Source organism: Gymnodraco acuticeps, unplaced genomic scaffold (assembly GCF_902827175.1).
Source record: "Gymnodraco acuticeps unplaced genomic scaffold, fGymAcu1.1, whole genome shotgun sequence".
NCBI lineage: Eukaryota > Metazoa > Chordata > Actinopteri > Perciformes > Bathydraconidae > Gymnodraco > Gymnodraco acuticeps.
In genome coordinates, this window is record NW_022992193.1 from 2,979,832 (window position 1) to 2,998,744 (window position 18,913).

Below are 18,913 nucleotides of genomic sequence, written 5' to 3' on the forward strand. Positions count from 1 at the left end.
GAGTGTGTGCGCCGGAGTCTGAACGCTCACTCACTGCTAGCTATGTAGCTAACTGTTAGGCTAATTAGCTTGCATTGTTATGGATCTAAAGGTAGCACAAGCTAACTTTCATAGCACAGCTTTACTTCTCACTTAACACAATAAAGAAACAGACCGTATAGCACAAACAACACAAATGATCAATACTTACATATATATTTTCACTTGTAGTATTATAATAATTGAAATGCTGGTTCTTCTGTCCACGCTCAGCTAGCTACCGCACCGCAGCTGCCTACACTGTACAATCGCTGGAGGACTGGGCTGTCACTCAAAAACTGAGTAGCCAATGGGAACGCACCCCTGAAAGTCCCGCCCACCTGGGAGGTTTGTGTCAGAATCTCAAACAAAAAATGAGGGAGCGCAAAAGAGAAAGCTGCAGCGAGAGCAAAAGTCTGATCATTGAGAAAGAAGAAACAAGAACTGCAAACAAAAACCTATGTTAAAACAAAGAAAAAAGACTTATAGTTTATATGATTACACAAATGATTTGTTTGCAACTTAGTTTTATTTTTGAAATTTATTTTATTTTGCTTGACTCAGTTTTTTTTTTCTTTTAAACTCATAGTTTTGCTTTATTCTGAGAAAGTGTTGCTTTATCTTTATGATACAAAACTAATCCCATATATAATAAGGTCACTGTAGTACACTTACTTACTTTCTGGTGTGACTGTCAAATAGAAAAACAACTAGTTCATGTTTGGTAATATTTTAAACCCACTTCCTGATGCAGGGGTGCCTTCTCCTATGTGAAGAGGGTGGTTCAGAAAAAGGGAAAGGCGGACTTCGCTGCCAAGATCATTTCTGCGGGAGGAAAGAGGAAGGCCTTGGCCCTCGGAGAAATGCAGCTGCTGTCAGAGCTGGACAACGAGAGGATTCTCTGCTACCACGACGCCTTTGAGAAGAAGAGCGTGGTGGTGCTCATCACAGAGTTGTATCCTTTCAGTGTCAATTCTTAATCTATGGTAGGAATGACATACTTTATCATGCCGTTTCTATTCTCTATTATCCCTTCACACATGTGCAAACTTGTTCATAACTCTACAGCAGTGTAAAAAAGTACATTGCTAAGTACAAGTGCTCTCAAAAGCATCTGAAGGGCAAAAAAGATCCAAAGCATTAATCCTTATGTCTCCTGCAGTCCCCCGGAGGCATGAATGAAGCGCAGCGGAGCTCTTTCTCTCTGACTCATCGAGTGGAATTAGCAAGAGATAGCATGCGTGGGAGTTTTGCTCATTTATAATTCATTGCTCGTGGACTGTGCATTCGAGTCACACCTCTTGTCTCTTTTCCTCAACTGCTTGTGTGAAGATGTCACGAGGAGTTGCTGGAAAGAATTGCCAAAAAAACATCAGTGAAGGAACTGGAGGTTTGTGTGCTTCTGCTCCCTGCATTGCGCTATCATTACGTAACATGACTGTGAAGCTCAGGCTCTTGTGTTTCAACACAGATCCGCTGGAGTGTGCAGCAAGTGTTGGAAGGTCTTCGTTATCTTCACCAAAAAAGCATCGCCCACCTTGACATAAAGGTCAGGCCATCCCACACATGGTGCTGCATCAATGTATTTATTTCCGATGTATTTATAACTGTTTCCTGTTCTAGCCAGAAAATATTTTAATGTCAAGTCCCGGGAGTGACCAGATCCGAATTTGTGACTTTGGTAACGCCATAAAACTGGAGCCCTCTGAGGAGTACTACAGTAAATATGGCACGCCAGAATATGTCGCGCCAGAGATCGTTAACCAAACTCCAGTCTCCACGGCAACAGACATATGGTGAGCCACCTGTTCTCCAGCACGGAGATGTGAATAACACTGCAGGCTCTACCTTGTTACTTGCAAGGAAATACAATCTCTTTCATGTTGTTCCACTCTGTATTCATCTGTCCTGCTCTCCCACAGGTCCGCTGGTGTCCTCACGTACCTCTGGTAGGTCACATACATTTACTTTTTCCTTCTAAAATAACCAAACATGTGGTGGTGATGTGTTTTTGTTGCTTTTTTCAGCCTTACTGGTGTGTCTCCTTTTGCCGGTGAGAATGATAGAGCCACTGCCTTAAACATCCGTAACTATAATGTGGCGTTTGAGGAGAGCATGTTCGCTGACCTCTGCAAAGAAGCAAAGGGATTTGTCATCAAGCTTTTGGTGGCAGACAGACTGTAAGCATATTTGACTTTTTCCTTACATGAACATGCAATTTTTTCTTTTAACAGCCTCTAAACTCATATTCCTCATACATATGTATTTTCTCTTCTAGGAGGCCAAGTGCTGTCGAGTGCCTTCGTCATCCTTGGTTTAAGGTGAGTTGTCATTTAGAAAGTTTACCACCCGGCCTCTAAACTATATGTGTTATAAGATATTCTTTCAAAGAAGGTAAAGGATTGTGACTTTTTTTGTCTTACAGTCAGCCATGGACAAGAGCATCAACACATCCATGCTAAAGCAAGTTTTGTCAAGAAGGAAATGGCAGGTAAGCCAATCAAAATGTATTTCATTTGTGGAATAATCTTTAAAGTAAGAATTTAGTATTGTACTGCTGTTTTGCTGTCGTTTTCTTTTTTCATATAGTGTTATATTGTGTAGGATAAACTTAGTAAAAAAATTACAAAAATTGTCCTATTAGACATAATCCAATAATAAATTAACCTCTATAAGTGTTGGGATATAATACTGGAGATGGCATAGCTTTTTAGTTTATTTCCAAAATTAACAAACACTCTGTTTCAGTCTGTAAGTTGTCTTATCGACTCTGAACTGAAGACTTTGTACAAAATAGGGAAATGAAGATACTATCTCACGATGTCCTCTATTGTGTTTTTCAGCGTTCCCTTATCAGCTACAAATCCAAGATGGTGATGCGTTCGATCCCAGAGCTTTTGAATGAATCATCCAACCACGTCTCCATTGCTGTGGCGCGGCACTTAAAAGAAGGCACCCCACCCCCCTCCTCTTCCTCCGACTCCGATGCAGATGTGGACGAGCTTCCCTTCATTCCTATGCCGCTCTCTATGGTCTTTTCTGGTTCCAGGGTCTCTCTCAACGAGATCCCGGGGGACGAAGATGGTACTGCATGGACAAGTGTTGCCGCTGATGGCCCGAGGAATAAGGACAACATGAAGGTGGAAGGTACGAGAGAAGAGGCTTACAAAAGCAGGAAAGATGAAGAGGAAACCCCTGATGAGGACAAAATGGAACAAACGAAAAGAGAGAGCCTGAAAAAAGAATCAAGTGTGGAGATGGACGAACCGCAGACAAAATCCAGGCGGGCAACCATGAGGAGAGGGAGCTCTGCTGACTCCGCACTGCTTCTCCACATTGACCCAGAAGAGGGAAATGCAAAACAGGATTCAGAAGGAAGTAACAAGAGCCTGAAAAAGGCTGTTTCCATGGAACTACCCAATCGCAGCCCCAGCCCCGGGGGGACCAAGTTAAGCCAGGAGGATTACGCCCTGAAACTGGAACTGATGAGGCAGCGGTTGCTCAGGGGAGGAAACGCAGACAAGAAGATGAGCGGCCTGCGAGGGCCCTTGTTTGAAACGCTGGGCATGGAAGATGAGAGGCGGACGGGGTCTCTCGATAGGAACGTGAGGAGATCCAGAGCGGGGACATCAACTCTCACCAGAGCCGCCTCTTCAGAGACTACTACAGAGGACACGCCAAAGACCAAAGTTTTCTGTAAAAGCGCCTCCTTCAGCCAGGGGGATTCTGAGCCCATGCCCCTGCACCGCCGGTTTGGAGCCCCCTTAGAGATCCCATCCGTTGGCAATGGTAGCATAGAAGGGAAGAAGCTACAGGAGGCAACGTCAATGTCCGCGCTCACAGAACAAACAACGCTGGAGTCTAGATCTGCAACGCCTACAAAAAAGACTTCCTTTATACTCCCAACACCAGGAAGAATGGACCAACAGAACAATGTGAAAGAACGGAAAGATTTGCAAAGTATGAATGAGAAGAACATGGATGAGATTATAGAGAAACGGACCAAAACCCAGTTAGAAAAGCCAGAGGAAGTAGAATCTGATTCTAGATCCCCTTCTGTAATTACTCCTATAATTGTAATAGAGGAGGATGATGAAGAAGAAGAGAAGAAAGAATATCCCGAGTTGCATATTAATGAAAAAGGTACAAAGGCAGAAGAAAATAAACCATCATCTGCATATGCAAGTGTTTTTCAAGCAGTTGCGGGGCAATCTCACACATCTGAAGAGGCCAAATCCAAACAACACGCTGCTATAAGAGCCACAGAAAGTCCAACATTACCTGAACACCCCGCAGTGTTCGCTAAAGTAGCAACTGCTGATCGATCTCCCAGTGTTATTTCCACATCATCCAACCCTGATCTCACTGCTGCCCGCCAGCCTGTGCTCAGAACAGACATCAAAGACATCGACTCAGAGGAGGTCTTTGAAGCGAGGTTTAAGAAGCGGGAGTCCTCTTTGACCCGTGGCCTTCGGAAACTGACCAGAAATAAATCAGAGGAGAAATCCCCCCTGCTAAACCGGAAGGGGGGCGAGGCGGGGGAAGATGTTTACAGGCCGGGGGCAAGGGGGGCACCTGTTGAAATGGTGCCCAAAGGACTTCAGGAGAAATCCAAATCGGTTCAAGATTTAAGAGAAGACGATAAGGAAACAGGCCTCAGTTTGATCGGGAGGTTTTCCTTGCGGGCCAAGAGGTCATCGTCCGTTGATAAGAAGGCTGAGAAACCAAAGGAGGAAAAGCCTCAGGAAGTGCAGGAAGCGGCTGTGAGCAAGAGGGTTTCGTGGGCTGTCGGTCGCAGTAAGTCCCTGGATACAAACAAGGATGAGAGAAAAGCTGACGAGTCTTCGGTTTCTGCTATGAGGCGCAAGTTTGAGTCCAAAGTAGCAGGAATCTCGGCCAAAATAAGGACCAAATCAGAGGAGAGGAAGGACGCTGGGGGAAGTCAGAAAGAGCTGGTGCAAAAGGATTTGAAGAAAGTCAATGACTCCCCGGTCCTGGCAATGCGACATAGGTTCGAGAACCAAGTGGCAGGAATCTCCTCGAAAATCCGCAGTCAGTCTGAGGAGCGAAAAGAGGATGAGGAGGGAAAGAAGACGCCCCTGTTCACCCGCCATCGTCATTCCCAATCTGAGGGGCGAGGACTCAAAGGAATGGGCATCCCAGAGAATCAGCTGGCGAAACAGACCGGCTCCGCTGCATCCAAGGAATCAATTGAATCCACTTCTAGCATGCATTCCGAGAAAGCCTCAGAGACGGAAAGGCGGTCACGCTGGGACAGGTGGGGTTTGAGGGGAAAGAAAGACAAAACCCCCTCTCAAACTGATCTGCCTTCATCCGTCCCCAAGGAGGAGGGTTTGTCAAAATGCCAGCAGTTCAGCCGCTCCGCTTCGGATTTCGCTCCAGTGTTCCACATCAAACTGAAGGACCACATCTTATTGGAGGGGGAACCTGTCACTCTTACCTGCCTACCAGCTGGAAGTCCACCTCCAGAAATCACATGGACCATAGGTATCTGACCTTCCAAAAGATTCAGTTTTGTGCTTTTAAAAGTAGCTGCTATTCAGTCGCTTCAATTCTCTGTGTTTTCCAGATCGGAAAGCGCTGGTGCTGGATGACAGAATCAACCTGATGTCCCACCCAGATGGAAGGCAGCTGCTCATGATCCCAAAGTCCAGTCGGAGGGACGCTGGAGTTTATGAATGTGTAGCTACCAACCCCATAGCTGCCATCACCACCTCCTGCACACTGTCCATTGCTTGTAAGTATCCTATTTAGACTATAATTATATCATCACCCACAGAATAACCATTAGGATATCAAATTCAAACCAGCATGTTTGTATTCGTTCTACACTATGGAGACATGCTAGGCAGTTTTTTTTCAAGAATTCACAATAACATGGAGTAACTGTTAAACTAGTAATAATTGTGTGGGTGAAGTATTCCTTGATCGTTGTTATTGAATAGAATGAGGTTACTGGCAGCTGCGAAATGGAAAACCTTATTCATTAATTCTCAACTGCAAATGATCACATGGAGCGAGTTCTCTAACCAGAGGCACAGCTGCTCTATTGCCTTTCTCACAGTAATTATCATTGTAGCTCCCTCTAGTAAATGACACGAGGCTGAGTTCTTGATTAAATACGGGGTTTATTCTTGTGGGACCTATTCCAACCCGTGAGAACTGGGTTGTAAGACAAAAAATATATAAAAAGGTAAACAATAAATAAATATGGAATATATGCATGTCATCACTGTTAATGCCGCTTAATAAAACAATAAACGGCACACATATCCCACACAGCATGTAGCACAAGCTAACAATAGCATGTAGCACAAGCTAGCGCATAGCATACATACATATAACCTGCAGCTCAACCACACACATTTAGACAAACAACCAGCACAAAAACGTACCTCGTAGGCTGCTAGTCATCTAGAGGGGCTGATATCTTTAACTGCATTTTTCCCTTAGTTTCCTTAGATTTTCTTTACATTCTGCGTTGCTCTGCAGTTGCGACTATCAAGTGCGTCGATTAAACAAACAGGTGTAACACAAAACACCGCAGATTAGTTCCGCCCCTATTAATGTTGCACATAAAAGGTAGGAACCAAAAATACAACGTGCAACAAAATAAACAACAGAGTGAAGACAGTTACACTCCCACCAAATCACCTGTGATTTCCATAAACATTTTAGAAAACCGATATACATTAATGTAAAACTAACTATTTTGTTTTAGATCTATTAAGTGCAGAGTGTGAGTGAGAGTAACTGTTCAGAGTCTTAGTCTGCTTCCAACAATAACACCGTCTTGTGAATAGGCCTTTCGGTTTAGCGAGGCGCTTTCCCTTTCCATCCAGGGTAGAGTCGCTGATAAGCAGCTTGAGCCTTCTCACTCTTCCATCCCCTCCTGGGTACACTTCCACAACCCTGGCAAGCTTCCATTGGCCACGGGGTATAGTGTTGTCTTGCAGAATGACAACGTCATTTACCTTGGCATTTCTGCGGTCCTTGATCCACTTTTGTCTTTGTTGGAGATGGTACTCCTTATGCTGCTGAAGGCACTTTATTTCTTGAGAGAGTGTTGCTTCTTGAACCATCTCGATTATGGTCAGCTCTGCTTCTCTCCTCTAAGCGTGTGGCTTCACAGGACCTTGGCTTGAGACCTTTAATTTCCTTTGCAAGGCGCTTGAGTCTGGCAAAGGCTTTAACCACTCTTGACCAGTCTGAGAATTTGTGAAGGTGATCTAGTAGCGACTTTACTTCGTTTGCCTGGGTATCATGAACCTGGGCCTTCTTAAGCTCTGGGTCACTACTCACGATCTCTCCCACCTTGACTTCTCCACTTGGTAGCTCTTTCTGCCAAAGTAGGTCTGGGCCTGTGAACCAATTTGAGGCTTGAAGTTGCTGTGCTGTGAGACCGTTGGAGGCCTAATCTGCAGGGTTATCTTCAGAAGCTCTTTCGACAAAGTCAGATTCCAGCACCTCGACGACATCTGCAGGTGAGACTTCCTTAATCTGTGTTCTACAGACGTAGTGTCCTTCCCTTGGGAGGTTTGAAGACTGGAGACTTTGTATCACTTGCTTCACGGTTACCTGGTGACTTACTCCAATCATATCTCCAATGTCGAGACAGGGATTGCCAAAGCCGACAACACTCCAGCCCAAATCTGTTCTCTGTGCAAAGGGCTGGTTTCCTTCACCAGGCACCACTTCTCTTGGGACGAGAGCTTGGGAACAGTTGTAGCCGATAAGCAGGCCAACATCACAGCTTTGCTGAGGAGCGATCTCATCTGCGAGGTGTTCAAGATGAGGCCATGCTTTCGCAGTCTCTGGTGTGGGAATATGGTCTCTGTTTGCTGGGATGAATTCTCTTGAGTAGGTTACTGGCAGAGGTATTATCCTGTCCGAGTAGATTCCTCTCACTTGGAGACCAGTTAGCTTCCTGCATGACACGACTGTGTTTCTTGAAGCCATTGTGGAGAGCTTTAGCTGCACTGTTTCATTATTTGTGTGAAGAGCCTTTGCCGTTTCTTCAAGGATAAAGCTTGTGTCACTCTGTGTATCGAGGAGTGCATACACAAGTATTTCCCTATGTGGCTCACTTGTGGCTGACACCCACACTGGAACGATTGTGGATGTATGGGGGACTTTAACATTCTGGAAGACTGTATTGGATGTTGCCTCATGTGGTGTGCATGCCGCTTTACCTCGTGGACGTTCCATTGTGCTTTCTCTTGCACCATCATGGTTTGTTGACATTCTTTCTTCTCTGGTGCGATTGTCGTGGAGACGAGTTGGATGTCCCTTTTCGCATGTTTCGCACATCTTTCTGAGCGATGGCCAGATTTTAAACAGCCAAAGCACAACTTATTTTCTTGAACAAACTTGACTTGCTCAGAGATTGTCTCATTCCTGAATTTGTAACATTTGTGCAGACCGTGTCCTGTCTTCTCACAGAAAAGACAGTTTGTGGCGTCTGCTGTTTCATTTGTCTCTGTAGTCAATACGTTTGATACAGGACTTCTATTCGTTAAAATCTTGCCTTTTTTGCTTTCTCTTGATTTTAGAGCATGGAGAGATGTTATTGGGTTGCAAGCTATTTTGGCTTCACGTGTGAGAAATTTAACAAACTGGCTGAAGGTTGGGAACGTGTGATTTTGTTCTTCCATTTCTGTGACCTTTCTGTTCCAACTTGAGGTCAACCAGTCTGGAAGTTTAGCAAGCATCTTTTTGTTTTCGTTGCAGTCGTTAAGTACCTCAAGTCCTTTGATCTGTGACATGGCAGCCTCACAGCTGCGAAGGAAGTCAGAGCTCTTGAAGTTCTACGCTGTCTTTGGAACTTATCTTGGGCCATGCATCAAGCTTATCTCTGAAGGCCTTAGCAATGAGGAAAGGATTACCGTACCTCTCTTCTAGGATGGTCCACGCGGCATGATAGGCTGACTCTGTGCCTAGCAGGAAGTAGCTCTCTATGGCCTTCTTGGCAGGTCCACCCACATACTTTCTTAGATAGTATATCTTTTCTTCAGCTGGAATGTTTTTCCTGTCAACGAGTGTATGAAAGGAGACCTTCCAGTCATTGAACCTCAGTGGGTCACCACTGAACGTTGTAGGTTCAGGCACAGGTAGACGACTTGCACTGATGGACTCTGCAAGAGCTCTGATAAGAGCTGAAGTACTGTTCTTGTTTTTGTTGTGTCGCAGCTTGAGGTGGTGAGTGGTTTTGCAGTTCACTGCTTTTATGCTTGAGTTCTTCTTTCACAACCAGAGGAACATGTTGATGGAGCAGCTCGCTAATTTCTTCGTCTGAGCATGCATTCTGTTCATATACTTGATGTCTCGCCTTTGCAGCTTTTAGCTTCTTTACTGTTTCTAATCTAATGTTTCTAGTTGTCTGCGCTTGGCTTGTAACTGTCTTTGTCTCTCAGCATTTTCTGCCTCCTGTTTGGCTGTTAACTGAGCAGCTTCAGTAATCTGTTTGGCTCTTAACTGAGCAGCTTCAGCCTCCAGTATATCAAGTTCTTCGATCTGTTGTTCCTGTTCTAGCATTACTTCTAAAGTCGCTTCATTTGCAGCAATTTCGGCAGCGGCTTCTTGTCTTTTGATAGAAGAGAGGAATGAACTTCTTGATGTGGCTCTCGAGTTGCTACGAGAATGAGTCGAGGACCTGGTGACATGAGAGCCATTACTTCTCTTAACGGAGGCAACAGATTTGCATACAGACTCGGTCTGGTTTTTACCAATTTCTTCTTCCTCATGACTTTCGTCCTTTCTTGTGTCCATTCGTTCTCTTGCAGTCTCAATGATTGTCTTTGTAGCTGCTTCACAGGTGTCTTCTCTGCGACGTGTGTCATGGTCGGCAATGTCAATGAGCCTCAACTCTTCATAAGCAATATTCACATCATTGGAGGTCTTCCTTATCTTAGTGATGTATTCATGCAGCAGGTCATTAGAGCATTGACCACTTAGCGCTTGTTTGGCTTCCTTTGTGATATCTTTCCACCTTTTGTAGCTCACACTGAAACGGTGTACAAGTCTTGTTACTTGCTCATCGTGCAGTTCTTGGCCCTTTTCCGTTAACTTCCGGACTCTTTGGCTCCTTTGTGGCTCTTGTGTGGAAAGGCTATCCATTTTCGGATCTTCAGTTGCCTGTGGTTGCTCGTTTTCTACTACACTCACTTCATCACTCTTAGTGTAAGACTCAACATCTGACATTTTACTTGTTTACTTAAGTTTGGTTTGAACTCTAATATTTAATTATCTTTAAAGCTAAGTAGTTAGCCAATTTAGATATTAGCTTTGAGTTATCTTAAGCTTATACACAGCTATTGAGCCTTATTTAAATGAAAATCACAAGTGATAATGATATAGGCAAACAACAAAAAACTTGGTACATTTCTTCAACACTTATCACTTGAAAGATATTGTCCTTAAATGTACTTTGTTACTTAGTCTGCAAATACTTACTGCAGATACCTTAATACACAAATCAATATTAACAACCTTTAACTTCCATTAGAAAGGTAAGTAAATAACATTAACACAGATTATATGAACGATGCAAATGTCCCATTTTCTTTGTATGGCACTTTGAAGTCTCTTTGTTGCACCTAAATGTACACTAAAGCACCTGGACTTTCCAGAAGTAGTTGGATCTTGTGCTGCTGTGTAGATGGCTGCTACAGATGCACACGCTGCGACGGAGATGTCCCGTGCCGTCCATGGATCGCTGCCGTCTGGCGCCGTTTTACTCGTCTACTCATGCGGAGCAGTCGAGTTCTCACTGAAGCTCCCTCTAGTAAATGACACGAGGCTGAGGTCTTGATTAAATACGGGGTTTATTCTTGTGGGACCTATTCCAACCCGTGAGAACTGGGTTGTAAGACAAAACATATATAAAAGGTAAACAATAAATAAATATGGAATATATGCATGTCATCACTGTTAATGCCGCTTAATAAAACAATAAACGGCACACATATCCCACACAGCATGTAGCACAAGCTAACAATAGCATGTAGCACAAGCTAGCGCATAGCATACATACATATAACCTGCAGCTCAACCACACACATTTAGACAAACAACCAGCACAAAAACGTACCTCGTAGGCTGCTAGTCATCTAGAGGGGCTGATATCTTTAACTGCATTTTCCCCTTAGTTTCCTTAGATTTTCTTTACATTCTGCGTTGCTCTGCAGTTGCGACTATCAAGTGCGTCGATTAAACAAACAGGTGTAACACAAAACACCGCAGATTATTTCCGCCCCTATTAATGTTGCACATAAAAGGTAGGAACCAAAAATACAACGTGCAACAAAATAAACAACAGAGAGTGAAGACTACGGTGGCCCTGAAGTGCAAGACACTACAGCATTTCAGAAAACACCACAGCATTTCACAAAACACAACAGCATTTCACAAAACACTACAGCATTTCACAAAACACTACAGCATTTCACAAAACGCCACAGCATTTCACAAAACGCCACAGCATTTCAGAAAACACCACAGCATTTCACAAAACACCACAGCATTTCAGAAAACACAACAGCATTTCAGAAAACACCACAGCATTTCACATTGGACGGAAAGGGTATTCCTTTAGGGAGAACACTTCTTGTTTGTGATTGGACAGAGCCAGCCAGAGAAGCACTGCTGTGATTGGTTGTTTTTGCTGCCAGTCAAGAAATGACGCTTCGTGATTGGTCAACACCCGACAGCGAAATATGTCCCAACACATCAGCCGTTAGCACACACTCAGAGCTCACAGCTCTTCATATCTGTTCAGAAACTGGACAAAAGTTAAACATGTACAAACCACAGACTGTCTGTGTCATGGCGAATACAGTCGCTGCTTTATTTATGTCTGTATGACGTTGTTGTGAGTGTGGACGGAGCAGCTACAGGTTAGTTTAGCCTGCTGGATCCGATTCCATTCAGAAAACACGCATTTTAAATGCTTTTCGCCTGCCGTCTTATCTGCAGACTTGTCAAAGCGTTAATTCATGGTTTTTACTAACCGTTATCAGTATGTAGTTACTTCAGCATTGTAGAGGAAACTTCTGTGTAGCTATGCAGTGGGAGTCACCGACTCAGGAAGGAGACACGGGAAGAGCAGTAGCTTTGATGTCAAACACATGATGGTTTATTTGGAGTTAACGGCCGGAGGATTCACATCACAAGTCCAAGAGTCAGAGGTTCTGACTTCACGGTAGAGTTGCCACGTCAATTCTGAAGAACTCTACCCCAGACCCATGTATTTAGCTAGTTCAGAGAGCATCATCAACATGCTGCATAACAAGATAGAATGATAACACCTCTATCAGCTGACGCCAACAGGCAGGAACAGGGAGACAAAACACTGAGAGCACAGCAGCCAAGGTTACAGGTGCCTGTGCTCAGTCAGGACAGTTTGAACTGATACACTGGGTCAAAGTTATGGGTCTTGGAAAATATTTCCACAACAGGCATCAATTTGAAACGTGTATTACAATTAAATCACGGTCAAATATGTTCATTTTGTTGTAGTTGGTATCTCTCATAGGATTTACATGGAGATACGCCCCGCCCCCTCTCAGCGCCTCTTGTTTGAATGACAGGAGCAAACACAGCTGACAGCCGTGGTGAAACTCGAGCGATTAGAGCGATGCGAATATTGGGTGGTCTACCATAGTATTTACATGGAGATAAGCCCCTTAAAAACCATGAATTAATAAAGCATTAATTCTGTGTTTACTCCTGTCATTCAAACAAGACGCTGGAGAGGGGGCGGGGCGTATCTCCATGTAAATCCTATCGGAATCGGATCGATCAGGCTAAACTAACATGTAGCTGATCCGTCCACACTCACAACAACGTCATACAGACATAAATAAAGCAGCGACTGTATTCGCCATGACATAGACAGTCTGTGTTTTGTATTTGTTGAACTTTTGTCCAGTTTCTGAACAGATATGAGGAGCTGTGAGCTCTGAGTGTGTGCTAACAGCTAACGGCTGATGTGTTGGGCCAATCACGAAGCGTCATTTCTTGACTGGCAGCAAAAACAACCAATCACAGCAGTGCTTCTATGGCTGGCTCTGTCCAATCACAAACAAGAAGTGTTCTCCCTAAGGAATACCCTTTCCGTCCAATGTGAAATGCTGTGGTGTTTTCTGAAATGCTGTTGTGTTTTCTGAAATTCTGTTGTGTTTTGTGAAATGCTGCGGTGTTTTGTGAAATGCTGTTGTGTTTTGTGAAATACTGTTGTGTTTTGTGAAATGCTGTGGTGTTTTGTGAAATGCTGTGGCGTTTTGTGAAATGCTGTGGCGTTTTGTGAAATGCTGCGGCGTTTTGTGAAATGCTGTTGTGTTTTGTGAAATGCTGTGGCGTTTTGTGAAATACTGTGGTGTCTTGCACTTCAGGGCCACCGTAGAAGACAGTTACAATCATCATGAGTTGAATTTTACGTAATTGAATTGTAATTGCGGGAAGAATGGTATGCATATTTATACAGTTGGAATAAATATTAATGTCAAGAGATGAACTTCACAGTAGATTAATTTAATGGATTTGTGTCCCTTCTCATATCCATCATGTAATGGGGAACAAATTATGCTTCCTGTGATTTTGGAATTATCACACTAAAAACTCCAGTCATGCCTTTGCTGACAGTGTGTGATGAGAACAACAGTGCTTAAATGCATCCCATGGTGCTCACAAAGGCAGCAATAATAATAATGAGACCTTTCAGCCTCCAGTGGAAAATTCATTTCTCAGACGTCTGCTGAAATCCATTGCTTTAGAACTTTATTTGTTATTGCTTTGGACATGTAGTATTTCTAATCTCATCCACTGATGCTATTTGTCTCCCTTTGATAATCTCATCAGCAGTGTGAAAAATACTTCAGACAGCTTATCTCGTCTGAAGAATTGGCTCTATTGTTGATGCTGGTGCACAGGCCTAATGGTAAACACATTTTGAAATGAAGGAATGACCCTATTTGTGTCATGTTTGGTTTGGTGTGACGACAAAACTTTGTCTGGTTCTATTTTTGTACCCTGGGCTCTATAATGAACATCCTGTGTGTGGTATCTCAACATGACATTTTGATGCAAATCAATGTTTAATAAGTGATTGCTTAACAGAATTGTTTTGTAAGCTATTGGGAATTGATGACAGAATTCAAAGTAATATATGTCTTTTCCCACAATTTGAAGGTGTCCCAAAACGCCCAGGGACTCCTGAAGTCCCCCAGACTTACAACAACACTGCCTTGGTGCTCTGGAAGCCGGCCGACACCAAGCCTCCATGCAGCTACACCCTGGAGAGAAAAACAGAAGGTGAGCAATTATTGTCATTTGACAAACCTTAGAAGTTCCCCTAACTACTTTTAAAATGAATAATTAAGCAGCATTCAGCTCATTGAAAAGAAATGTAAAATACGTTGTGAAGGGAAAATGAGTTAGCCCATGAAGGGATAGTGACTGTACCAGTACTGCTTTCAAAACTGTTGTAGCATAATATCATAATTAAGTGAATGAATATAAAGTCATACAAACTCTGGAGTAGTAGCCTTTTTATTAAGCTTTTTGGTCTGATGGATTTCAGTCAGCACTGATGTAGGTACTCACAGAACAATGCGTCACTACCTCATTTCCATTTTAATGCAGGTCTCTTTCAGCGTACCTGCATAACCAATAAATTACGATGACAGGCGATTACTCAGCAGGCAATCTGAGCATTAACTTGTTTGTAAATGCAGAACATTTTACCTTGTGTTTCAATTCAAGCCTTCAGTCTTCATCCATATGCATGTGCAGATATCTATCACTTTGACAACACCGCCATCTGGCGTTCATTTTGTGATCTACAAAAAATATTTGCTATTCACATCAGGGTTTATTTTCTATATTAACACATATCTATCCCAATCTGCAGGTGATCCCAACTGGTTGACCGTGGCCTCTGGAGTGGTCGACTGCTACTACAATGTCACCGACCTGCCAACAGGGGGCGTGTTTAGGTTCCGCATCGCCTGCATCAACAAAGCAGGACAAGGACCGTACAGCAACTGCTCCCATCCAGTCAGCCTGGACCCAAAAGGTAATTAAAACACACTCAACATGTACATTACTGCATAGGGTTATGGGAGATTATCCTGCACTGGAACACACTGAAAAGACAAAACAGAACTCCACCATAACCACGATGAAGGTAGAAATCTGTAATATCTATAAACAAACACATTGTAATTCTTGTGCCAATCTGTGTCTGTTCTGACAGCTGGAGGAGCGACGCCTGCTGTCGCCGTTATAAAGACAGTTCCAACTGCACCTGAACCAGTCGTCTCTTCCTCTGTGACTGTGCCTCCACCCAAGCCAGTCCAGAACAGCGCTCCCAGGATAGCCTCCACCATCGCTTCCACGTTCACCTCTCCAAAAGAGGCAATCTCCCCTGTTGCATCACAATCTAAAACAGTGGTCACTCCCACCCCTCTGCCGTCTCTGCCTTCGAACCCTCAACTACAATCTGAAAAAATAAGTTCCTCTCTTCCCTCTTCACCCCCAGTCAAAGCCCCTCCACCCTTTGTTCTCCCCAAACCCCTGAGTCCAGTGAATGTGGTGTCTCCCATGACTCAGAGCCCACCCATGTCACCGCTAACAGCTCTTGTAACACCACCATCAACACCAACCAAACCAGCCTCTGTGCCCACATATGCCCCCACCACCACCATCACAGCTCGTGTGATCCCCACTCCGGTCTCCTTTAGCCCACAAGTGCTCCAGGCTTCTAGCCTTAGCCCTTTCAGTGAGGGGGCCAGCACCGACACCAGAGGCACCCCATCAGGACGCACTACGCCCTCCACAACTCTACGGCAAGGGGTTCCACAGAAACCCTACACCTTCCTGGATGAGAAAGCCAGGTAAGACCAATACTGACCTTTTGGGGGAACATTTATTTTATTTATTTACTGTTTTTGTCTTATCATGCAAACTATAGTACTGTTTTGTTTTTTTTAAACCAGGGGTCGCTTTGGAGTGATCCGAGAGTGCCGCGAGAACGCGACGGGTAACATCTACATGGCGAAGATCATTTCCTACAGCCAGGAGACCAAGCAGGACATCCTGAAGGAGTACGAGATCCTGAAATCCCTCCACAACGGAAAGGTCATGGCTCTGCACGAAGCCTACGTCACGCCGCGCTACCTGGTGCTGGTGGCGGAGTACTGCACCGGCAAAGAACTGCTGTACAGCCTCATAGACAGGTAGGAGGAAGGGTATAGAAACACATACTGAGAAACAGTAACTCTGACAGTATACATAGCATTTTACAGTTGCAGTCTATTTGGTGACTTGAGCCAACTACTTTAATTCGGGGCTAATTGTACTCTTCTTTTAGTAGAACAAATTATAATAATAGTAGGAGGGTATTTATAGAGCTTATGTTCAGTTATTCCCCTGGGAATTAAAAACATTATCACTTTATTATATGATTACATTCGATCTCAGGAATTGGGAGATGTGGCTTGTATTAATAGACACTAATTCGTATTTATTTATCCGGGGATGTTGCTAATTGTGTCCTTTGCTTACTTTTCCTATCTGAGTATTTGATTATTTTTGATCCTCCTCATTGCCTACCACAGGTTCCGTTACTCTGAGGACGACGTGGCGGGTTACCTGGTACAGATACTCCAGGGAGTGGAGTACCTCCACAACCGCCGCGTCCTTCACCTGGACTTAAAGTCCGACAACATCCTGGTGACCAACCTCAACGTCATCAAGATCGTGGACTTTGGAAGCGCTCAGGGTTTTAACCCGCTCAGCCTCAAACAGCAGGAGTCAGGAGCGGGAACACTGGAGTACATGGGTGAGGACAACGACCTCTACTGACTGATTGAAAGTACAGATGCTTTTCATTTTTGTAGTTTAATATATTATCAATCTGATCCCAGCTCCTGAGATGGTCAAAGGGGAAGTGGTTGGTCCCCCTGCAGATATTTGGACTGTTGGAGTTGTCACCCACATCATGTAAGTGAAATGTGAATTTACAATCATAAGACACTGGTTTACAATATTGAAATATAAGTAGATGTCTGGTAGATAATGCATTATCCTTACAATTGAGGAAAAACTGAAGCCATTGTCTGTGTTTACATCCAGGCTTAGTGGTCATCTGCCATTTGAAGATAAAGACCCTCTGCAAGTGGAATCCAAAATCCTATTGGCAAAGTTTGACCCCACAAAACTGTACCCAAATGTGTCCCAAAGTGCCTCCGCCTTTCTCAAGAAGATGTTGAGCAGTTACCCATGGTGAGTGCCAACTAAATTGTCCTTTACACTTCCTGTTGTAAAGAAAATTAAACTATTTTGTGTGTGTTTTTCCAGGGCGCGTTCGACTACACGAGACTGCTTCACCCAGGCCTGGCTGCAGGACTCCTACCTGATGAAGCTGAGGAGACAGACTCTCACCTTCACCTCCGGCAGACTCAAAGAGTTCCTGGTGGAGCAACAAAGCCGGCGCTCAGAGGCCGCCACCAAGCACAAGGTGATGCTGCGCACCTACCAGGGCTCCCCCAAATCCCCGGCGCCTGGGACCTCACCGCAAGTTCCCAGCCCCAAGTGAGATGACGGGGGGAATGAAGCACCACACATGAGAGAAGGATCTGTCATAAAACACCTCAGTGAAACATGACAAATGTCAGACTGAGGTTAAGGCACAGAAAGCTGGATACATCTTAAATATCCAAAGAAAAGACAGGAGTCCACGTGTTATTTTAGGAGAATTCAACATTCAACGCTAAAGAGATGAGACTTGATGAATTGGTGGAGTCCAGAACTGCTCAGAAACTGTTAATCCACTAAAAGGATGTTCTTTGCTTTCCTCTCATTGATTGCACAATTTGAATTCTGAAAGTACACTGTTTGGTTTAGATGAACATTGGTCTCCAGATCAGCCTGGAACAACCTTGTTTATGTCACTTTTTTAGTAGTCAACAACTCATGTGAATGTACCAAGCTGCTATTTAATTTTTGCATTTACATTTTAAAACTCAAATCCAAAAATATGTTTTTTTTCTTTTGAAATTGTTTACTTTTTCATGTTAATTTATTTGCATGTGTGTGCCTGCGCGAGAATTTTTGATTCACTTTTTTGACTTAGCATCGAGGCAAAATAATACAAGTATTAAGGAGTGTCTTTGTGATTGGTGTTAAGATTAAGAAAAATGAACTCTTTTAGGGTGAGCTAGGAGTTTTTGGTACAATTTCTTGTTCTTTGGTTAAAACTCATTTTAAGAAACCACGAAAAGCAGTAAATCTGTAAATGCTGTAAATGCAGATAACATTTTACTTGGAAAAGTCATACACTGGTGAATTGCTGTGTTCCTCTGTATTACCCGTAGTTGGTCAGGTTATTTAAATCGTGATCACCAGTCAGTGCCTAAATTGGATTAATATCCAAAATATTTATCGTGTAAATGTTTCTCCATTAGTACTAATACACAATTGATGAATTATTTGATCAAATCAAACATTTGACTGCAATATTTGACTTTACAACATACACACAGTACATGCAGTCCTTGTAATAATAGAACGTCTTGTGTATTGCGCTATCACAGTGTTCCTTTTTGTATGAATTTGGATGGTTGAAGATTTGTAAATGTACCAATTTGCGGTGTTTATATGTGGGAAAAGTTGAAGATGTTTTTATGACATAGTATGTAATAAACTATTGATACAATTGGGAATATGAACTTGCTTCTCTCTGTGGAATAGTTTTGGACTCTGCGTTCCCTACTTTATGATGTCAAATATCTGGTGTCTTTGTAAAGTGCATGTATTCTTCTTACACCCAGCATTAAGCGTATACTATAAAGAAACGTGTCACACAAATCACACA

General features: G+C 43.5%; 2 protein-coding genes across 2 annotated transcripts in view; one reads left to right on the forward strand and one right to left on the reverse strand.

The window, feature by feature from the left end:
• The window catches only part of spega (striated muscle enriched protein kinase a), a 63,389-nt gene extending 44,622 nt beyond the window's left edge, over positions 1–18,767 (forward strand). Inside the window, exons 27-44 of the mRNA XM_034205476.1 lie at positions 773–973; positions 1,351–1,408; positions 1,490–1,567; positions 1,642–1,814; positions 1,941–1,967; positions 2,046–2,198; positions 2,297–2,339; positions 2,444–2,509; positions 2,862–5,526; positions 5,609–5,776; positions 14,227–14,349; positions 14,948–15,112; positions 15,293–15,932; positions 16,035–16,274; positions 16,656–16,879; positions 16,965–17,040; positions 17,173–17,322; positions 17,398–18,767. Of these exons, the coding sequence (XP_034061367.1) occupies positions 773–973; positions 1,351–1,408; positions 1,490–1,567; positions 1,642–1,814; positions 1,941–1,967; positions 2,046–2,198; positions 2,297–2,339; positions 2,444–2,509; positions 2,862–5,526; positions 5,609–5,776; positions 14,227–14,349; positions 14,948–15,112; positions 15,293–15,932; positions 16,035–16,274; positions 16,656–16,879; positions 16,965–17,040; positions 17,173–17,322; positions 17,398–17,635 (5,488 nt within the window). The 3' untranslated portion in view covers positions 17,636–18,767. The remainder of the gene's footprint in view (positions 1–772; positions 974–1,350; positions 1,409–1,489; positions 1,568–1,641; positions 1,815–1,940; positions 1,968–2,045; positions 2,199–2,296; positions 2,340–2,443; positions 2,510–2,861; positions 5,527–5,608; positions 5,777–14,226; positions 14,350–14,947; positions 15,113–15,292; positions 15,933–16,034; positions 16,275–16,655; positions 16,880–16,964; positions 17,041–17,172; positions 17,323–17,397) is intronic.
• LOC117539329 lies at positions 6,940–11,341 on the reverse strand. Its single transcript, XM_034205471.1, has 3 exons — positions 11,129–11,341; positions 8,042–10,896; positions 6,940–7,997 (listed from the first exon to the last, which is right to left on the reverse strand). Exons 2-3 carry the CDS (start codon positions 8,802–8,804, stop codon positions 7,453–7,455), a joined length of 1,308 nt encoding a protein of 435 aa, XP_034061362.1. The 5' UTR covers positions 8,805–10,896; positions 11,129–11,341; the 3' UTR covers positions 6,940–7,452.
• Positions 18,768–18,913: the final 146 nt, after the last annotated feature.

Excerpts from the sequence above, each read along its gene's own strand:
- LOC117539329 (XM_034205471.1), bottom strand. The coding sequence starts at position 8,804 with ATGTCACAGATCAAAGGACTTGAGGTACTTAACGACTGCAACGAAAAC. Across the intron at positions 7,998-8,041 it reads CTTGAAGAAACGGCAAAGGC|TGGCTTCAAGAAACACAGTC; the intron begins TCTTCACACAAA and ends AGCTCTCCACAA.